Source organism: Phascolarctos cinereus, unplaced genomic scaffold (genome assembly GCF_003287225.1).
Source record: "Phascolarctos cinereus isolate Bilbo 61053 unplaced genomic scaffold, phaCin_HiC Scaffold_2;HRSCAF=192, whole genome shotgun sequence".
NCBI lineage: Eukaryota > Metazoa > Chordata > Mammalia > Diprotodontia > Phascolarctidae > Phascolarctos > Phascolarctos cinereus.
Window position 1 is genome coordinate 262,555,776 of NW_027555625.1, and position 20,808 is coordinate 262,576,583.

At 43.7% G+C, this 20,808-nt stretch overlaps 1 protein-coding gene across 4 annotated transcripts; it reads left to right on the top strand.

Moving 5' to 3' along the window:
- The first annotated feature begins 5,686 nt into the window (after positions 1 to 5,686).
- SURF6 (surfeit 6) lies at positions 5,687 to 14,665 on the top strand. Of its 4 annotated transcripts, none has more exons than XM_020981979.2 (6): positions 5,687 to 5,926; positions 6,421 to 6,515; positions 7,166 to 7,357; positions 9,111 to 9,323; positions 11,353 to 11,441; positions 13,004 to 14,665. In XM_020981979.2, the coding sequence occupies exons 3-6, from the start codon at positions 7,264 to 7,266 to the stop codon at positions 13,682 to 13,684; spliced, it is 1,077 nt and encodes a 358-aa protein (XP_020837638.1). In that variant the 5' UTR covers positions 5,687 to 5,926; positions 6,421 to 6,515; positions 7,166 to 7,263; the 3' UTR covers positions 13,685 to 14,665. The 4 variants fall into 4 exon arrangements, with proteins under 4 accessions (XP_020837638.1, XP_020837637.1, XP_020837639.1 ...); XM_020981980.2 differs by lacking the exon at positions 5,687 to 5,926 and adding an exon at positions 5,934 to 6,137; XM_020981978.2 differs by lacking the exon at positions 6,421 to 6,515.
- The last annotated feature ends 6,143 nt before the right edge of the window (positions 14,666 to 20,808 follow it).

Sequence of the window (20,808 nt, forward strand, 5' to 3'; positions counted from 1 at the left end):
CAACCCACCCTCTTTCTTTTCTCCTACCAGTTAGCTGATTGTAAGGTTATGTCAGACAGAACCTGGTAGAAATTATCAGGTTTGAGGAGGCTGGAGGGCTAGATGTGAAGACACCCAGACATGTCCAAAGACTAAGAGTTCAAGGCAATAAAACAGCCAATTAAAATAAAAATGTTCTCAGAATTGAGTGAATGATAGTCATTGATTGTTTGGAGATAGACTGAAGTGTCTCATCATAAAACTAGGACCAAGAAACTGCTTTCAACCAACTGAGGTGACAGGAGCAGGTACTAGGATGTAGAGCTGAAAGGGGCCTTGGGATCATTCAGCTCCCTCTCTTCCCATTTTACAGATAAAGAAACTGAGGCCCAGAGAAGTTTTTTTTTTCTTTTTGTTTTTTACTTGCCTGAAGTCAGACCTTTGTAGTTGTTGTTCAGTTGTATCTGCTCTTCCTGACCCCTTGGACCATACATAACACATCCGTACTATTCATGGGGTTTTCTTGGCAAGGATACTGGAGTGCTTTGCGATTTCCTTCTCCAGAGGCAAACAGAGGTTAAGTGACTTGCTCAGAATCTCACAGCTAGTGAGTGTCTAAGGCCAGATTTGGACTCAGGTCTTCCTGACTCCAGGCCTGGCCCTCTATCCACTGAGCCATTTGGCTGACAGACTTGCCCCAGGTGTTTGGTACAAATACTAAGATGTAAGAAGCCTGAGGGATGTGTCGGATTGTGAGGGGACCTTTTGAGGTCCCACTGAAATCTCCCAAATGCCCTCACCCAGGTTTTTGCTGCTTCAAAACTGTAGTGGAACTGTTGGCTTCTTGCAATGGGGTTGACTACAGGCATTGTTTTAGCCACTTGTGTGGTAATATTAATGGTCTTATGCTTTGCTGAGCTTGTCTTTAAAAACAATGCTCCCCCTCCCCCAATATGTGATCTGTGCTTTCAGAGAAATAATAGGAGCATTGATTTAGAGTCAGAAACCTTATTAGAAGTCTTGTAATTGTAGGGTCTTAGATCTAGATCAGGAAGGGGTCCCAAGAAGCCACCTAGTCCAGCCCCCTCCTTTTACAGAGGAGGAAATGGAGGCCCAGTGACTTGCCCTTAAAGTTACACAGGTAGTGAGTATCCCAGTTAGGACATGAACCTAGGGTCTTGGCCACTTTCCATTGTATCACACTGCTTCTCACCTTGCAGGACCCAGAAACTCATATTTAGAAATAACTGACAAACACATGCAGAGCGATGGACAGATAGATGCGAGGGAGTGAATGCATGTGTATACTTGACTTTGTGATGGTGCTCCTACTTTCAAGGCCATAGGAGAACTAGTCACTTTAAAGGATCCTGCAATAAGTCCTTTTAAGCAAGTAATTGCCCTGTTTTGCACTGATCCTGAATGTCTTATAATTTCATGAAGGCCAAGAGCTGGGAATTAGGAAGCAGTCAGTTAGGTTTGGGTGGGTAGGGATTTCTTCAAGGATTGGTACTGTTTTCTAAACGCTCTGCTTCTGTCTTGCTTTTTTTTTTCTTTTATTCCCTTTTCCCCTGCCTTCACACCTTTCCCTGCTCCTGCTGTCTTTCTTCCTGGGGTTTTTTTTGGCTATGGAAAAGCTACAGTCTTTGCGACACAATTGATCTGCCCCTGTGTGAAGCCTACTGGAGGCAGGACCTCTCCTCATTCTCCCCTGATGGCCTCTCAGCACCTCTGCTAGTGTCTCCTGCAGAGCCTGGTACGGCCCCAGTGCAGGGGACCACACCAGTGCTCCCTCACGTCAACGGGTCTGGCTCAGGTCCCACGGAGCATGCCTGACCAGGATCCAGTTCTGATGCTGTCAAAGGTGCTTGCTGCTGACTCCAGCTACCACAGCCAACAGCTGCCCCTTTGGGCACAGGGTGTCACTTGGAGAGCAACACGTTAGTATTTCAATCTGAGTCTTCCCTTCCCTTGTTCCCCTCTCCTTCAGCCTCAGGGATAGAGTCCAGGTGCCCAGGCCGTCCATTAAACCACATTTCCTTTTCCTGGGCCTAACTTTTCTTTGGTGAAAGTCACCTTGTTCCTGAAATTAGAGTAAGTCTGTAGGCATTATGGGAGGGGGTTGGGGAATTTGTTAGGCAGAGCCAAACACTTTGAGTTGGGAAAAGTATAGGCTACATCCTCAGCTGTCCCAGGGGATTGCTATTCATGAAGTCTTCTTCCATTCTGGCCCATTTGAGGACACTGGAGCTAGGAGGAAGATAGCTCTGGATTTCATCCTATACTCAAAAGTGTGGGTGGGTGGAGAGAGACAGACAGACAGAGATGGGGGAGGAAGCCATAAACACTTGGATTTGTAAGTAGATATAGAAAGAATGTGTATTAACTTAAGCAGCACACTCATAGAGGCCACATTAAAAACTGGCATTTGTGGGGCAGATTTAGCTACTGTAAGTGAGCAAAACCATACGTGGTGCAGCTTCATCTCACAAGAGATATAATTGACATAGAGTCACTTTTCATGGGAAGTTCTGTATTAAAGGTGGCTCCTTGAAATGATGCTGTTGCCTGGAGCTCAGGTGGACAGAGGGACTGGATTACACTGTTGACCATTCATTTCTCACAGTGATTCTCTTTATTTTTGTAACTAGATTGTTAAATAAATAAATCATGAACCTTTGGTGACTTATTTCTCTTCTCAGTCCCCACTTATGCACGAACTCACAGGTTGAAGAGGATGCCAGCTGGTCCCCTAACGTCAGAGATGTGATTGGGGCATAGGGATGTGCAGCCAAGGCCCAGACCGTGGGAGGGGGACAGAAAAGAAAATAACTCCTTTCTACTGTATCATCTGGTGGAGAAAGAGTGGGCAACTTAGTCATCTGTAGGGATGAGGCTCAATCAACAGGCATTATAAATAAGTTCCTACTATGTGCCAGATGCTGAGAGGGACAGGGTTCAAAGACAAAAGTTAAAAGGTCCCTGGTCTCATGAAGCTTATATTTTGGATAATGTAAATCAGAAGGTGATTCTAAAGAAAAACTACATTGAACACAAAACGTCAGAACTGGAAGGAGCCTTGATCTCGTCTAGTGATTAAATTCAGTCCACGCCCCTTATTTTACAAACTGGGACCGAGACAACTTGTCTGAGGTCACAGAGTGAGTAGCAGCTAGAACCTGACTCTAGCAATCTTAGGGTTTCTAAGAAGGAACAAGATTAATAAGGTTTCCCTTATTCTGCGGATGAGACTTGTCTCACTAGCCAGTCTACAAACCACTATAAACAAAGAACTTTGTGCTTGATTAAAAGAAGTTAACCAATACTCAAATTAGGAAAAAAGGAATACCTAGATAATCAGCATGTTAGACCTGGGGAAAATCATGTCTGTGATCTACCTCTTAGGTAATTAGCAAGCATTTATTAAGTACCACCTGTGTGCCAGACACTGTTAGGCACTGGGGATGCAAATACAAAATCAAGGTTTTCATTACCCTCAGGCTTACATTCTATTAGTCTTGACAATAAAGGAGAAAGGGTATTAATCATTTGACACATGCATAACCAGGTTGAGAAGTCTTGAAGGCAATGGATTCCCAAGTGGTGACCTCTAAGGGGTATGTGAAGTGTCCCACCTTCCATAATAGAGCAAATCATGAGGCCTTTCTCCAGCACAACTGTACCTGCTCATTACATTGCAGGCCAGTGGCCTCTATTACAAAAATAGATGGGGGAGATTCTGTTTCCCCTGAAAGGTTTATTAATGTTCTGTACTTTTAATTCTGAGAGGGCATCTCACCCACATAATTGGGATTAATTGATAGTCTCTTACTTAGGCCAAGTCACCTGGTCCCTCTGGAGAGAACTGAACAATTCTACTCTAATTTTGACAATTTGACTCCCTTATTTTGATTTCCTATTTTTTGACAAATGGCTTTTCTAATCTTTACAATTTGACTCCCTAATTTTTCCTAATTTTTAACATTCTGATTCCCTAATTTTTAATCCCCATTTCTTACAACTTGAGATCATAATTTTGACTTTCTAATTTTGACAATTTGACTCCCTAATTTTGACTCCCTAAAATTGAAAACTTGACTTTTTAATTTTGGCAGTTTGACTCAATAGTCTTGACTCCCTAATTTGGACAATTTAACTCCCAAATTTTTAAACAATTTGATTCCCTAATTTTGACTCCCTACTTGTTTCAATAGTGCTGTGAACCTACAGCTTTAGAAAGCAAGGACTGATGAGAGAAATTCTATTTCCCCTGAGAGCTGTGGGTTTTTTTGTTTGTTTGCTTTATGTGTCCTGTGTGTGTCCTGGGAAAGACCTTTATTTAGAAAGGCCAAGGTTACCCTCTACTTCATGGACCATCGACTGTTGTCCTGACCTTGCCACTGAACTCCACGACTCCGGAGGAGAGATTGAGACTGATGATGACACTCATTCATTCCACTAGCAAGTCATGATATGCTGGTGATGTCATTGGTCCTTTTCCAGAAGGAAGGACCAAACCCAACATATCCCCAAGGATGTAAGTGTCAAGGATATTCCAGTGTATGGAATATAATAATTGCTAGTTGATTTGTTGACTTAAGTAGTTGATTGACTACCTAGTAATATATTCTGATTCCTCTTACTCCTCAACCCTTTGCCAACTGACTTCTGACCTCAGCACTCAATTAAAACTGTCCTCTCCAGAGTTTCCAGTTGATCACTTATTTGCCAAAACTAATTCTTTTTTCAATCCATATCCTTCTCAACCTCTCAGCAGAATTTGATACTGTTGACCACCCACTTTTACTAGATACCATCTCCTCCCTTCTGTGACCGAGGTCTCCTACCTGTCTGGTTGCTCCTCACTCTGCTCAATTATATACAAGTAGAGGTAGTTAACTTGGAGAAGGAAGACCTGGATTTCAAATCCTGTCTGGGATACATGCTAGCTCTGTGACCTTGGGCAAGTCATTTAATCTCTCTATGCCCCTAGGTAACTCCAGGTTATAAATTGCAGAACGTGTAGATATTCATTAGTTAAGGAAATTCCTCACCAGGAGCTTCCTATACCTATGAAATTACAAGTTCAGTACCCTCCAAAAACATATTAACAAAATAGACAGACACAGGATAATGGAGTTGTGGTGGTGGTTGTGACCAGAGTGGGGAGGCTCAGGAAAGAGTAAGTTTTCATGTAGGAGTTAAAAAGGAATTTAATATTCCATCTGTCTGCTCTACATGTGTGTGTATATGTGTGTACCCTGCCCTCAAGGAGTTTACATTCAAACTCGAGAACATGAAGACAACTATGTATGTACATTTAAGATAGATATGTACCTTTAAGATAGACACGTACATTTAAGAGACATACACAATGTATATTTGTACACATGTGTACGTTTAATATATATGCATATTTAAGAGATGTTTTAAATGTACATATCTATCTTAAATATGCACGTGTTTTATATTTTATTTATATCATATTCATATTTTAAGAGACGTACATCTCTTAAACGTACGTAGTTGCCTTGTTTTCTACCATTAGAATGTAAGCTCCTTGAGGAGAGGGCCTCTTGCCTCTTTTTATTCTCAGTGCCCAATCAGTTCAGTGCTAGGCACGGAAAAGGCGTTAAATAAACGCTCCAGAACTGACTGGCCGACTGAAGGTAACTCTCTTCACTACTTTGTGCAGGCTCCCAATGTTCTAAACCCCTCCCATCTCCCCGACCAGAGAGGAGCTCTGATTGGATACTCTCCCTCAGAGCCTTCCGGCAGTCGTCCAGCAGACCACAATCCTTTGAGACCTCACCCCTTCCACTTTGCTGCCGGCCTACTAGACACGGCCAATCGAACACAACTCTCTCCTGACTCGGCAGTCTTCTAGTTCTGCCTGCCCATGTGGGTTTCCCCGGAGAGAAGTGACCGTGCGGCTGCCGGAGGCCAGGTAAGTAGCCGAGGGTGCTCAGACTCGGTGGGTGGTACCGGCTCACTCCGACTTCCTGCTGCGCGCCCTGGCCCTTCTCCTCCGCTACCTTCTTTCCCAGCTTCCTGCCCTCCTTACCTTGTCTTACTCGGCTTCCTAGTCCTCCCCACGAGGATCCCTTCTGTCACCAGTGGGTGCCCTCGCAGACCTACAGAGACGCAGGGACCGGGACGTACGTACACGTCCTCTGTCGCTGTGTGTCGCTCTCTGTCTCTGTCACACACACACACACACACACACACACACACACACACACACACACACACACACTCAGCCATGCCTACGGATGCTGACAAGATACCCAGAGAATTAAGAGATGCCACCTCTGAGAGTGTCTAGTCCAGGGATTGCTAGCCTGGGATCCATGGACTTGTTTTTAAAGAATATTTTGATGATTGTATTTCAGTAAGATTGGTTTCCTTCATAATCCTATTAATTTTGTCTTATGCTTTTAGAAATGTTATTTTGAGAAGAGTTCCATTATACAGAAAAGGTTAAGAACTCCTGATCTGGTCCAACCCTTTCCTTCCTTCCTTTTTTTAAAAACAAGGTAAGAGAGGTTTTACTGTGAAGAACAGTTCTTTCCGTGCTGCTTCATGTACTTGGAGTAGTGAGACATAAACAGCTACAGACATCTAGACTGTGAGGTCCTCAAGAGCAGAGATTTTCTCTTTGTATCCCCAGCTTAGCCCAGTGCCTGACATGTAGGGCTTAACAAATGATTATTGACTGGCTGACACTGACATGCAGATATCTAAGAAAGTAGAGACACAATAGACAAAGATATGTATCTAGATAATCCCAAACAGAAAAATATATATTTAGCCACACAGATGCACACACTGCAGACATTTACACACAAACAAGCATGTTTGTGTGGAGGCCCCTTTCTGTGTGGAAAAAATACTGCCCAACCTGGCCCTCCCCTCCCCCCCACAAACTTCAGTTTACATCCCCCCACAAAAAAAAAAGGATTAGAGTTTGTTCTTCAGAGTATATTGCCCCAGGTGTGGGTTAAGCTGTTTTTTAGAGATTTTTTTTTTGGAGGGGGGGAAGAGGTAAGGGTGGGAGGAGTAGTGCTCTCTGGACCCTCCTGGGTAGGGCATCCTCTACCCTAGATACAAGGGGATTCCTGTGATACAACAAATTGTTTTGGGCATCTGGCTTCTTCCCAACCAGCTCTTTTTTTTTTCCCCTCAGTCCAGAAACAGTGGAAGAACTCTTTCGGGGATCCCCTATGCCTCTGAAGGGGCAGCAGAAGTTTTCCAACAGGATTCAGTGATTCCTTCTCTTTCCCAATGGCGTCAGTGCTGGCCAAAGACTCCTATCTGCAGAATCTAGCCAAGAAAATCTGTTCCCAGCAGACTGTGGAGCCACAGAAACGAAAATGGGGTAATTCATACAGTCCTTGGAATATTAATTAAAAAAAATTAGTGTGGTTCTTTCCCATCCTCAGGCACTGGCCTCATCAGTAGATCACCTTGACCTCCCCCTTAGGTTAAGAGGCACAGTGGTCCAAATGAAAGAACATTGGAGTTACAGAAGATCTGGGTTCTAGGGCCAGGTCTGTCGTTTACTTGGGCAAAACATTTCCTGTTTCTGAACTTCAGTTTACATCTTGTCTCACCTCCTTTACAGGGCTCTTAGGAAAGCCAAGTGAGAAAATATATTCTAAATCTATTTGCAAATCACCTAAGGGTTTACTCTTTTTGTGTTACAGAGTAAGTAGGGTAATTTCTTCATCTGAGAGTTCTCAATTTCAGAATAATTATAAGTTCAAAAAAGTGTGGTAGTGATGGATTATTATTGTTATAACTTGGAATCAAAGCACAATTATCTACCGAGTGGATTTTTTTATCATCTGAAGTCTTTTTTTTTGGTCACCCAATAAGATCCTACAGACAAATTAGAGGGAGGTTGTAAGAGTAATCAATCAACAGGTATTATTTATTGGGCATTTGGTCTCAGCCCAGCTCTTTGCCCAGTGACAAGCATTTATTATAGAGTGTGCCAGGCACTGTAATAAGTTGGGGATAGGAAGGAAAACAAAAAGGAAGATGGTCTCTGCCTTTAAGAAGCTTACATTTTAATGGGAGAAAGACAACACAGAAAAAGAACTTGAAGTGGGAGGCAAGAGAGGGAAAAGTCATTATTGGGTTCTTGTGTTGAAACCTGAAGAGTTAGAAGAAGGTCCAAGAGGGGAATGAAAGATGGCCAACCTGGGCCCCTCCCCAAAATGGAGTGAGGCAGAGACATCCAGTGGGAGAAGGGGGCTGAGATGGTAGAGGTAGGCTCCAGGGTGAGATAGGGACTGAAGCACGGTGTTGAAGTTCCACTGCTATCAGGCAATAGGCCTGGAGTCAGAAAGAATCCTCTTCTGAGTTCAGATCTGACCTCAGACATTTACTAGCTGTGTGACCCTGGGCAAGTCACTTAACTCTGTCTCAGTTTCCTCATCTGTAAAATGAGCTGGAGAAGGAAATGGTAAACCATTCCAGTATCTTTGCCAAGAAAACCTCAAATGGGGTCACAAAGAGTCAGACGCTACTGAAAATGACTGAACAACAACTAAAATTGTATGGTACAAGTAGTATGTACTATAGGAATTCAAAAAAGAAGGGAAAAAATATGGGGTTGGAGCTGAGATTTGTATACCAACTGTTTCAGAGTCCTTCTATCCTAATCACAGAATTTTGAATGGGAAGAAAGAGAAGAGCTCATCTAGTTGCACCTCAGAGAGGGGAAATGCTTTGACCAGGGTCTCTAGGAATGAAACTGGAATTCAGGCCTGGGTCTTTTTACTCCAAACCTGGGGCCCTTTCTTTTTTTTTTTATTTTAATTTTTTTTTAAGGCAATTGGGGTTAAGTGGCTTGCCCAGGTTCACACAGCTAGTAAGTGTCAAGTGTCCGGTCTGAGACAGATTTGAACTTAGGTCTTCCTGACTTCAGGGCCGGTGCTCTATCCACTGTGCCACCTAGCTGCCCTACTTGTTTTTTCTTTTTTTTAATTTTGATTTTATTTCTTTACCAGGGCCCTTTCTGCTGCTGTCTCTTTCTTCTACTGTCTCAAGATGGCCCAGAGGTCTTAGGTTTCCTGCTGTGTCACAGGAACTAGAATAACCTTTCTCCCTCTTCTTTGTTTTAGCTCCCAAACCTGGTGATCTAGAAACCAGTGGACCCCCAAAGAAGAAGAAGAAGAAGAAGAAGGAGCAGAAGAAGAAATCCCAGAAGCAGGATGAAAACGCCAAGGGGGTCCAGAGTAAGCCCGCTGACAGCAAGCAGTCTGAAGCTCCTAGTGCCAAGAAACCTGCAGTCGCAGCAGGGAAGGCAGGTTCCAGCTCCAATGGAGGCTCCACAGGTGAGAGGCTCCAGGGGGGTGCTAGATGAGGAGGATTTAGGAAACAGAAGTGAAAACATTCTCTTGTCCTTGTACCAAGCCTGCATTATGGGTTAGGGGCATGACAGGCAGAGTATTCTACTAGGAGGTGGAAGACAAGGATTCTAGTCCCTCACCATCCCTCACCAGACACACATCCAGACCTTTTCAGCTTGATGGGGGGACCTGCCAAAGCTTGTTCTCCTCTATAATAGTCTTCAGGGACCCAGAATTGTTGTCTTGCCATGATAAGGATCGTAGCTTCGTAGATCTAGGACTAAAAGTGACCTTGGAGGCCGCCTCCCTAACTTCATAGATGCGAAAGCCAGGGGCCCAGAGAAGGTGAGCAACCTACCCAAGGAGTGAGCGTCAGCAGCGGGGTTTGAACCTCTGACTCCAGAATCACTGTTCTTTCGGCTGCAGCGGCTTTCCTCGCTCTACCAAGCTGCCACCCTGCCATTGGAGGAGATTTGAGTGGAACAGGGCCTCTAGTTGATAGTGTGCCTCGATCTAGAATGCCATGGATATTTGGCTGATGAACTTTGATGGTCATAAGGTGGATAAGGGGACCTGAAATGACGAGGATTTGGGAGAGGGTGACTTGTGAGGATAGACCGAAAAGAGGTGAAGGCTTCATTTTAGGGAAAATGAGGGGTGCAAGTTTTGAACCTTTGAAGGAAAAGGAGAGGGGAGGGAAGTGTGGGCTTGTTCACCAAACCACCTTGACTTCAGAGACAGCTTGGTGTGATACAACACTGAACTAGGAATCAGGATATGTGAGTTCTGATGTTGTTCTGCCAGGAGCTGTTCAACTTTGTGGCTGTCACTTCGGCTCTCTAGGTCTCTTTTCCCATCTGTAGAATGGAAGGGTTGGACTAGCCAGGGGTGGGAAACCTGCAGCCTCGAGGCCACATGTGGCCTTCTAGGTCCTTGGGTGCAGCCCTTTGATTGAGTCCAAGTTTTACAGAACAAATTCTTTTATTAAGGGGATTTGTTCTGTGAAGTTTGGATTCAGTCAAAGAGACACACTTGAGGACTGAGAGGGCCACATGTAGCCTTGAGACTGAAGGCTCCCCATCCCTGGACTAGGCCTTTAAGGAGCCTTTTAGCACTCACATTCTAGATTTTGTGATTCTGTGTGTATGGAGTGCCTTATAAATGAAAGATTGAGCAGTGATTATTGATTGAGAAGACTTAATGGGTCCATGAGAACAGTCTTCAGGTATTTGAAGAGGGGGTTAGATGTAGTCTTCTTGGCTTCCACTGACAAAAGCTAGGAGCTTAGGGGTTGAAGTTTCAGAGAGGCAAATTTAGGCTTGGTACAATTTCCTGCTATTTAGAACTGTCAGAAAGTGGAGTGGGTCATCGCTGGAGATTGTGGGTTCTGCCTTACTAGAGATGTGCAAGGAAAGGCTGGATGTCAGCTTGTTAGGCATAATATAAAGGGGATTTGGGCTCAAGTATGAGTTGAGTAGTTGCCCTCCAAGTCTGGGATTCTGTAATTACTGTTAGAACACAAGGTGGCAACAGAGGCACCCTACAGGGAAGGAAGAGACAGACTTAGCTCTAAGATGAGTGTCCTAGAATGTCAGGGCTGGGAGGGACCTTAGTGGCCATCTAGTCCAGTTCCCTTATTTTGCAGACCAGGGAAAATATTCTTCAGAGAGAAGTGATTTGCCCAACATCAGACAGGCAATAAGTAGCAAAGCTAAGGCTAGGAAGGACCCATGTCTCCAGGCCTCTTTTCATTACTGTTAAGCCTTATATCTTACTTTTTTTTTTTTTTAGAATTTTAAATTAAATTTAAACATTCAATTCTCAACACATTTGCTGCTGCTTCTTCCCTTCCTTCCCCTTGTCTTTCCCCAGCACCAGGGGAAGAAGGACCAAATCATGTCACAAATGTGCACAATCAGGCAAAACAAATTCCCATGTTGGCCCTGTCCAGAAACGTGTGTCTCGTCGTGCATGCTCTTTCTAAAGTAATTCTTGACCCAAATCCTTCTGACAGTTGTTGCTGCAAACAAGCCAGGCTCCTTCCTAGCCATGGACATTCTGCGCCAGCGGCTACATGAGAAAATACAGGCAGCCAGTGGTCAGGTAGGTTTATCATCTGCAAACCCTCTCACCTGATCAGATATGGGCTTCTTTAGGTCTTACAAATAGAACTGCTATCTTTATTAAGTATTCCTTCCTTGCATATTTTCTTTCATTTATTCACTCAACAAATAGTTCTTTATTTTTATTATTTTTGTCTTATTTTTATTGCTATATTTTGTTATTACATTCATTACACCCCAACTCCAACCTTGTAACAGGTTGAGAAAAAGGAAAGAGAAAAGCACTTTGGCAAAACCAACCAACATGTCTTCTGTGTCTGACTGTATGCAGTGTACTACACCCACAGGACGTCCCCTCACCCCTTCACCTTGAAGAAGGGAAAGACTTGCATATTCTTACCTCTTCTCTAGGGCCAAGTTTGGGCAATATAATTATGCAGGATTCTGTTTCAATCTTTATTCCTTCTGCTTAACATTTCAATTAATATTTATTAAACACTTCTTATACTGTGTATTATGTAGGTGCTAAGGGGGATGCAAGATAAAAAAGCTCCCTGCCCTCTGGGAGCTTAGAGTCTAGTCAAGGAGTTTACAGTTCAGATACTGAAGAGGAGGTTGTTAGTCATTAAAACAACGGTCCTGAATTTTAAAAGTCTAGACTAGAGCAAATGAAGAGGTGTAAACTGTCTAGCGTTGTTTCAAAAGGCAGCCTAGCTTGGTGAATAGAGCACTGGACTTGGAGCAAGGAAGAGCCAGATTCAGAACCCATCTCAGACACTAGCTGTATGATCCTGGGCAAATTCCTTAACCCTTTTTGTCTGTCTCATCTGTAAAACGGAGATAATAGTAGCTTCTGCCTTATAGAGTTGTTGTACGGATTCAATGGCACAGTGTAAGGAAAGCACTTTGCAGGCCTTAAAGTGCAGTATTAGTTCATAGATTCAGAGCCAGAGGGTGGGTCCATTTCTTTCATTTTGCAGATAAGGTAGCTGAAGTCCAGACAGTTTAAGGGACTTGCTCAAGGTCACACAGATAGTAAATGGCAGAGATGAAAAGACAGAGAAACCCAGGCCCTCATAAGTGTAAGCTATTATAATTATGATAGTTAGTTGGCACAAGCAAAAGGGTCTTTGACTGTACTGGTTGTAAGTTCATGTTTCTGCATCTGTATGGATTCAGTTTTCTTTAACTGCTCTATTTAGGCCTTTAGAGGCTGTGCATGAGATTGGCACACAGCAACCCAACAGGGCAGGATTACACTCCTTTGTTTCATGGGTAAGGCAGGGGGAGACAAATTTAAAAGTGAGTAAATATGATATGTAGAGCCCCCTTCATTCTCCCCTATCTTCTACTGAGGCAGCATGATATAGGAGAAAGAGTACTGACTTAGGCATCAGGAGACCTAGATTCTAGACTTAGCTCTTTGGTGTGTGAACTTGAGCAAGCCTCTTACTTTCTCTAGGCTTTACTGTCCCATCTGTAAAATACAGGTAGGGGGTGGAAGGGATTAGAATAGGTGATCACTAAGGCCCTAACTCCAACACTCCCTGGTCCTCTCCTACTGCCACTTTTGGAATTCTCATCATTGTTTGACTCCTCCAGGGCCACACCAAAGACCTGTCTCCTGCAACACTGGAGAAGAGGCAGCGGAGGAAACAGGAACGGGAGAGGAAGAAGCGGAAACGCAAGGAGCTCAGGGCCAAGGAGAAGGCAGCCAAGGCAGAAGCCAAAGCTGAAGTCGAGGAGGCTAACCCAGAGCCCCCCAAGGGGGATCCACAGGGCCTGACTAAACTGGTGTTCAACAAGTTGGAGGTTAGCGAGGGGCCAGTCAGTAAGGCCCAGAAGAAGAAGGAAAAGAGGCAGCGTGTGAAGGGGAATCTGACCCCCCTGACGGGAAAGAACTACAAACAGTTGTTGGAGCGTGTGCAGGCCCGCAAGAATAAGCTTGAGGAGCTGAAGGAGCAGGATGAGGAGAAAGCGAGGGAGATGGAGACCAAAATGAAGTGGACAAACCTTCTGTACAAGGCTGAAGGCGTGAAGATCCATGACAATGAAGAGCTTCTGAAGGCAGCCCTGAAACGCAAGGAGAAGCGCCGGGCCCAGAGGAAGCGACAGTGGGAGAAGCGCACAGCCCACGTGGTAGAGAAGATGCAGCAGCGGCAGGACAAGCGGCGCCGGAACCTGCGCAAGAAGAAGGTGGCCAAGATAGAGCGCCGCAAGGCCAAGGCCCGCAAGAAGGGCCGTATCCTGCCTGAGGACCTAGAGAAGGCCGGGCTCCACTGAGGGGCGGGCAGACTGTCCCGGCGCTTCAGACACCATATCCCTAACCACACCCGTGCATTTTCTCCTGGCTCTGGATTCCTGCCTATGGCTGCCCCACGTAGTGGGGAGGGTAGTGGGGAGAGTCGCGTGTGTTAAGTGCCTGCCAGGAAGTGGAGATTCAGTGACAAAAACTAAAAAACAGTCCGTCCTCGAGGACTTTCTTAAGGCACAGCTCAGGTCTTCCATAAAACCTTTGGCGTAGTGCTAGCCTCGTAGATTTCTATGTGTGGGGGTTGCCTCTGGTACCTATTTTCCCTCCCGTCCATCCCCTCCCCATTCCCCACTTCCCGATAACCCTCACCCCATCTCTAGGGCCCCGAGCTGTGTGGCACAAGAGCCTGACATCTATCCCAGCAGGGTGCAGTACCCTAAATGGCATATGTGGGCTCCTTGTAGGTTCTCCAGTCCTATATGAAGTTCGCATAGCTGGTCCAGGAGTGTAGGGTAGCTCATGGATTTCTTAAACTTCTTGGGCTCCAGAGAAGCCAATAGAATAGTCTCTTTACCCAGGTTTAAAAAAAATTTTTTTTAATTTTCTTTTTTATTGTGAACTGTATGAGCATCAGCACACAAACATTTTTCATGTGAAAAAACCCAGCAGCAAGAGGAAAAGAGGATTGTATATTGAAACCATGAATCTTTGTTATACTTAGAGTTGTAGTGGTTAAGTCCTAAGACAAATGGTGGTTACATGATCCAGGACTGATTTAAGAATGAGGGAAACTTTTCCAGTATTTCCTTCCAGGGGACATGTTGGCCATCAGTTGGATTGAATAGTCCCATTGGAAAGCCAAATGGAGAATTCCATTAGGTCCTTACCTACCTTTCCCTCTCCCAATTACCACAGGAGTCGCTGGACCAACCTGCTTGGATCTCATGTAGGATGGAAATAAGGAAATAATTGTGTTCGGGGTTTTAGAATAAACAATTAAATTCCTTTGAGTCTCTCTCTCTGTGTCTCTGTCTCTCTGTCTCTCTGTCTCTCTCTCTCTCTCCTCTCTCTCTCTCTCTCTCTCTCTCTCTCTCTCTCTCTGGTACTGTCTTATGTCTCACCACAATGCTCTGTCCTTTATGCTTTTGGATGATAAAGATAATAGGAAAAGGCAAACCACTCAACTCCCATTTTGCTTTGTTTTCCCAATAAAAGACACTGAACTTGGGACCAAAACGGATTGAACAAATTGATGTGAATCATTAGGATTGGGTAGTAGTTAGGCCTGCCAAGTCCCAGGAAGCCCTCTGACAAATCCTGGCTGCATGTCTTTCAAACAAAGCAGACCCTTCATTGTTTATATCCACTCAACAAGTAGCCACTTTAGTAGTGCTCCACAGAGAGGAAGGGAAAGTGCATCTTACTCTCCAGATTTCTAGCCTTCTAAGATAAAAATAACCTGAGGATCCACTTATTAGGTACTGCTGTCAATCACCAAAACAGTGATACAAAGATACTTATCTGCAGGGTTTTATTAAGTTCTGAGTACAGGCTCTTCTGTATACAGAGTCAGAGAGCCCAGAGAATCAGCTTAGCAACCTTACAAGGAATAAGAATACATAAGTAGTATAGAAAAATAAAATTTCACAGGAAATAGAAGGGGAAAATAAGGGTATACACATCTGGGAACAATTAAGGGGGTGGGGGGAAGATAAGGACACCTGTCAGCTGATCAAAACAGGAGTTGTAATTTTCCCCAACCCTGATTTTGTAGGTTTTGTGTCTAGCTCCCAGTAATAGTGTCTGGAAGCTCAAAATAGAGACTAGTGAAGTGTCTTATTGTAGTGGTGGCAAGAAGTCTGAGCCAGGGTTTCTTTCCCCTCGCAGTCTTTCTCTTATCACAACAGCAGCAAGAAGCCCGAGCCAGAAATCCTCTTGTTGTCCCTCACTGTATTATGTGTTGCTTTAATAACCTGTCTCAGAGGAGACTTGGAATCATAGTATTTGGATTGGCAGGGAGAAGGATAATTGCCCAAGGGGTGCCTCTTAACAGAAATACAAGCACTCCACCAGGTCGGATTGGATTGGAGAGACTCTTGGGTGTTTTTACCCTGTGATTATAGAAAATAAGACTCAGGGTATCTGGGTTCAGATTGAAGGGAACCAGTCAGTATAAGTGAGGAGTGACTTACCTAGCTTGTCAAAGAAACAAGAAAGTCCCTGTGATTAGGCTAGAATTGGGGTACCCATTGTTGCTGTTTTGACACTTGGTGGAGATACTGAGGTTGGTTAAATGGAGCCATTATCACCTATTCCCTCCCTCTCTCATACCCCCTTCTCTCCTACCCTGTTGACCCTGAGAAGTTATGTTTTCATGGAGACGATATCTATGCTCTGGCTGTTCTCCATGGCTGTAAGATAGATGGCTGTAAGAGGAGACACCTCTGTGATGATATGCCAATCACCTGGAACATACTAGCCTCCTAGGTGTTGGCTTGTTCCCCTAAGTGAGCCACTCCTTCATCCTTCTGCTGTATTAGCTGGAAGGGGATGTTTTCCAGTGTATTGTCAGATTGGGCTCTTGGGCTCAAAAGGGGGAACAAAATATCTGCAGCTCCAAATGGACTCTATTTGAAGACAGAGGAAAAGTGTAGGAGAAGGTGCTGGAGGTGGTCCGGTGGGGGGGGGGCGAGGCATCAACAGGAAAAATGGCTATGGTAGCAAGGGTAGGGGGCCTACCTTCCTAGTCAGAATGTACTGGGAAGCCTAAGGACAAGAGATCGGGGATTCCATCCGAGGTCCAACCTGATCAGGTGATGTTCCTCTTGTTATATAATGGAGTCCATAGGGAAAACATCGGTGGGGTTCCAAATGCAGTGATGTGCCAGAAATACAGAAATTCCTGGGGCATCATCCCAAGCTTTAAAAACGGAAACTGGCGATATTGGGCAACCACTCTAGTGTCTTTGCCAAGAAAACCCCAGACGGGATTACAAAGAGTTGGACACAATTGAAACGACTAAACAATCACAACAAATCCTTGAGTGGGGGGGTGAAGTGGTATCTTTTAGAGTAGGTCATACTATCCATTGCAGTTCCTCTGAGAAAATGGGTAAGGCAGAGGAGCTAGTCTGCTGGGTACCCCAGTCATATGGCCTTTCACTACATCATCTGCCCTGTTCACAGAAGTGGGGATGCTAAGGCCAAGGTCTCCACCTTCTGCCCTGACCTCCTCACCCCTTTTAAGGAGACAGAGATGGGGGGGGTAGGGATGGTCCACCCACCTGTCTTACTAGGGCACCAAAGGTTTTATGCCCCTGTAACTATAAGGTGACCACATGGAGAGACTTGCTACTATTGGGCGCTTTTGGACACTGGAGTTCCAGTTATCCGATTTCTGGGAAATTCCAACCCACAGTACTGCCTTTTATTGCACTGCCCAGGTTTGGATCTGGTACCACATCGTGGCTAGCCCAGGTCACTACACGCATGGCCCTTTCTAATCGGTGAGATGGGACAATAGTGGCATCACCCAAACATGAGTTCATTACAAGAAATGACTTGTTGCACCAGCATAATAGGTCAGATAAGCGCCCAGGATGGCTGTGCTCCTGCAAAACAGCCCACATGTTAGCCTTAATGAGTGGATGACTGCTTATGTGTTGCCCCATCCCAGTGGGTGATACATTTGTCATACTATCTAATGTGGGGGTGCTGAAGGAGATACAGCTGTGCTAACCCAGGCACTGCTGGACACTGGAGTCCTCAAGGGAACCATTTCTCAATTCCAAGAGCCTTGTCTGGCTGGTATTCAAGGTCAATGGGACAGAGTCTGATCACCTGAATAGGGAAGTTGACTTTATGGCTCCATCAATCCTTGATAGGGTGACCATTACAGATAAATTTGTAGCCATTCTCAGAGATTAGTCTGCAGTGGCCAATTTGGCCAATGCATCCTTTTCAATTCCCATTTGGGTAGAGGACCAAGACCTTTACTTGGCTAGGCATGCAATACACTTTCAGGTCCTCCCACAGGGATGTTTAGTAGCCCTGCAATTTGCATCCTGGGGATGAGATTGACTCTGGTCAAACTTAAGCTTCCTTCTGATGTGAGGGCAATCTATTATCAAGTCATCCCCTATCTAGGGAGCCTCACTGTGGAGAAATATCACCCCAAGCTCAACAAGAAAGGGCTTATCCCAGAAGAATCATATTGGAATAAGCAAGCTGACTGGACCTGTACAGCTCAAACAGTCTCTACTGCCCAGTAGATTCATACTCAGACAGGTCGTGGTAATGAGAAAACAGTGCAACAATGGACCCGTGAGAGAGGCTGTCCACATCACCTATGATAAATCAGCCCAGGGCCAAGCAGGTTGTGAAATTTGTCATCTCTGTCACTGCATACAAAATCCATTGCCCAGTAAGATCCTATGAGAAGTGTAGCCAGCTCTGATCAAGATGATCCAGGACAATCCCAAAAGACCCCTAATGAAAAATGCTGTCCACCTCCAGAAAGAGAACTGATGAACTCTGAGGCAGACTGAAGCTTACTTTTTTCACTTTCTTTTTTCTTGTTTTTTTTTTCCAACATGACTAATATGGAAATAGGTTTTGTGTGATCTTGCATGTATAATTGATGTATTGTTTGCCTTCTCAATGGATGGGTGAGAGGAGAGAGGAAGAGAATTTGGAACTCGACTAAAAAAAGAATGTTAATTTTCTTTCCTTTTTTATATTTTCATAACATTTTTATTCTAATACTAGCAATATTATAAACTACTTGGTAAAGATATGATTATTTGCTCTTGCTGAGTACTTTATAATTGGGAACAGGAATTGATGTAATATGTCACCTTGTAATGTTTATGACAATTGTCATTTTCTTTTTTACATTGGCTATACTTTGGAGTGATTATTTTCGTTCTACACTTTTGTGGTTAAAAAATTCAAGCATTTCACTTTTAAATTTGATCTGTTTTGTTTAGAAATAAGTGCCTTTGTAATTTTCCCAGAATCATGGATTATTATTATTATCATCATCATTTTCAGTGTGTGGTAACCTAAATTGTTTCAGGATCAAAAGAATTGAATGTATAGTAGTGATAACCATTTTCAAATTTGTATTTCTTCTGCTATTGGTACCCAAACTAGGTTCATCGATGTCTGTTTTCTCATCAGTGGCATGATTATGAATACATTTCTGTGCCTACAGTTTCCCCAGTTATGAATAATGGGCATTGGCACAAAAATTGATAGTAACTCAGTCTTCCACCTCTATACCCCAACCTCCAAATGCTAAAAAAAAAATGGATTATTTTATATATACTAGAGGAGGAGAGACAACTACTTTATTGTGCTTCAGACATTTTTTGTGTGTTTCATGATTGATTTCAGGACAACAAAAATGTAACTTCTGTCACATGATTGATTTTGACCAATCTCTGATAGTTTTCACCAGGGACTGACAGCAGAGAAGACAAAGCAGATGAGTTTGCTATGAGTTTGCTATGGGTTTGCTATGCTGCTCCTCCATCACAACATTTCTCATTATAGAACTCTTTACATTGCCCTTTGGCATCCTGAGGTTCAGAACATAGTTTGAGAACTACTGCTGTAGAACAATTAGACAGATTTTAAGTAAAATAATTATCTGTTGAAGTTCCTATGATACAGTTTCAAAGTGCTAATGACAGTTATGTATAGCTTTCAGCCTATGATACAAACTTGTTCAAATCTGTAACCAGATGGAAAAAAAAAAGAAATTTATCAATATTCATTGAGGCTTCTCTATGCTATCAGGCTCTGTGAAGAGACCCCTGAAGGGTGCAAAGAATAAAGACAGTATGCAAAAGGTGCTGTTATAAAAACACAACTTGAGAAAATCAAAGTCATCATAGGGAGCCAATTGTTTCCATAGCAACAATTTTATAAATGGGACAGACATTCCTAGGCAGCCAAAATTAAGACTATAAAGGCTGAAAATTGGTCTGTACAGAGAACAGAGAATATAATAGGGAATTATGCCACTTTGAGTAGTGTGATAGGCCAGGCAGGAGATGTGGAAACTGGAAATCCTTATTCATCCATGTGATCCTGAGGTTTGTAGCTCTCATATGGCTAGGAGGGAATGGAATTTCATGTAGGTAGTTGAGCATGGAGAGTATAGAAGAAGTGGGGAGGGTAAGAGAGGAGAACTAGCTGGAAGAAGAGAAGCAGAAATGAGTGGGATCTCCAAAATATTTTCAGAAACTGATTCAAGTGCCTAAAGAATTGAGACATTTAAAAGGTTTGAGAGACATAATTTTTGGGTAGTTAATCATTTCATTAATAATGCTAGCATATTAACGATAAAATGGGTCAGTCAGTGACACTCTCAAATACCAAAGAGGAATCATGGTAGTGGGCTCACAGCTTAAATGCCCTTGGAAGAGTGGGTGGCCTCGAGTGTAGCAATCAGCTCTGATTGGTTAACAATGAGAGGTGGATTGGACCTATTCCAATAAGGGGCTGGGGGGGGGGATGTAACTTTGATCATTTACTAGTCATTTACTTCCAAATCACCCCCTGCCTTGAGGAAATCTAGATAAAGGATCTATATCCCCCACCCAAGCTACAGCAGAACACAATGGACCAGGAATTTCACCTTAAATTCTTCCTAAGGTTGGGTGGGATAGCATACTTAGATTGAAGAGAATGTTAATACTATCTGCTGTCTTCAGTCCCATCCCTCAGAGGCTGAGCCTTGAAATCAGGACTTTAGAAAAATGGGGAGAACTCTGGATCTCCCCAAATCATTGGTTATTAATTATCATTTCTGTTAATTTTCTTTAAAATTAGGGGAAAAAAACAACGAAAAAAGTAAAATTAGGGGAAGCTAGGTGGTGCAGTGGATAGAGTACTGGACCTGGAGTCAGAAGGATCTGAGTTCAAATCTGGCCTGAGTCACTTACTAGCTGTATGACCCTGGGCAAGTCACTTAATCCTGATTGCCTCACACCCCCCCCCAAAAGGTAAAATTTTAAAGAGAAGCATAGTCAGCATGTTTCTAGGAAATTGGCTACATAGGGACATTTTTACTACAAAGAAGTCCCTGGTATATTCTCAGAACTATGCATACTGAAAAATGGTATAGGGTCACCAAGCTGTTAGC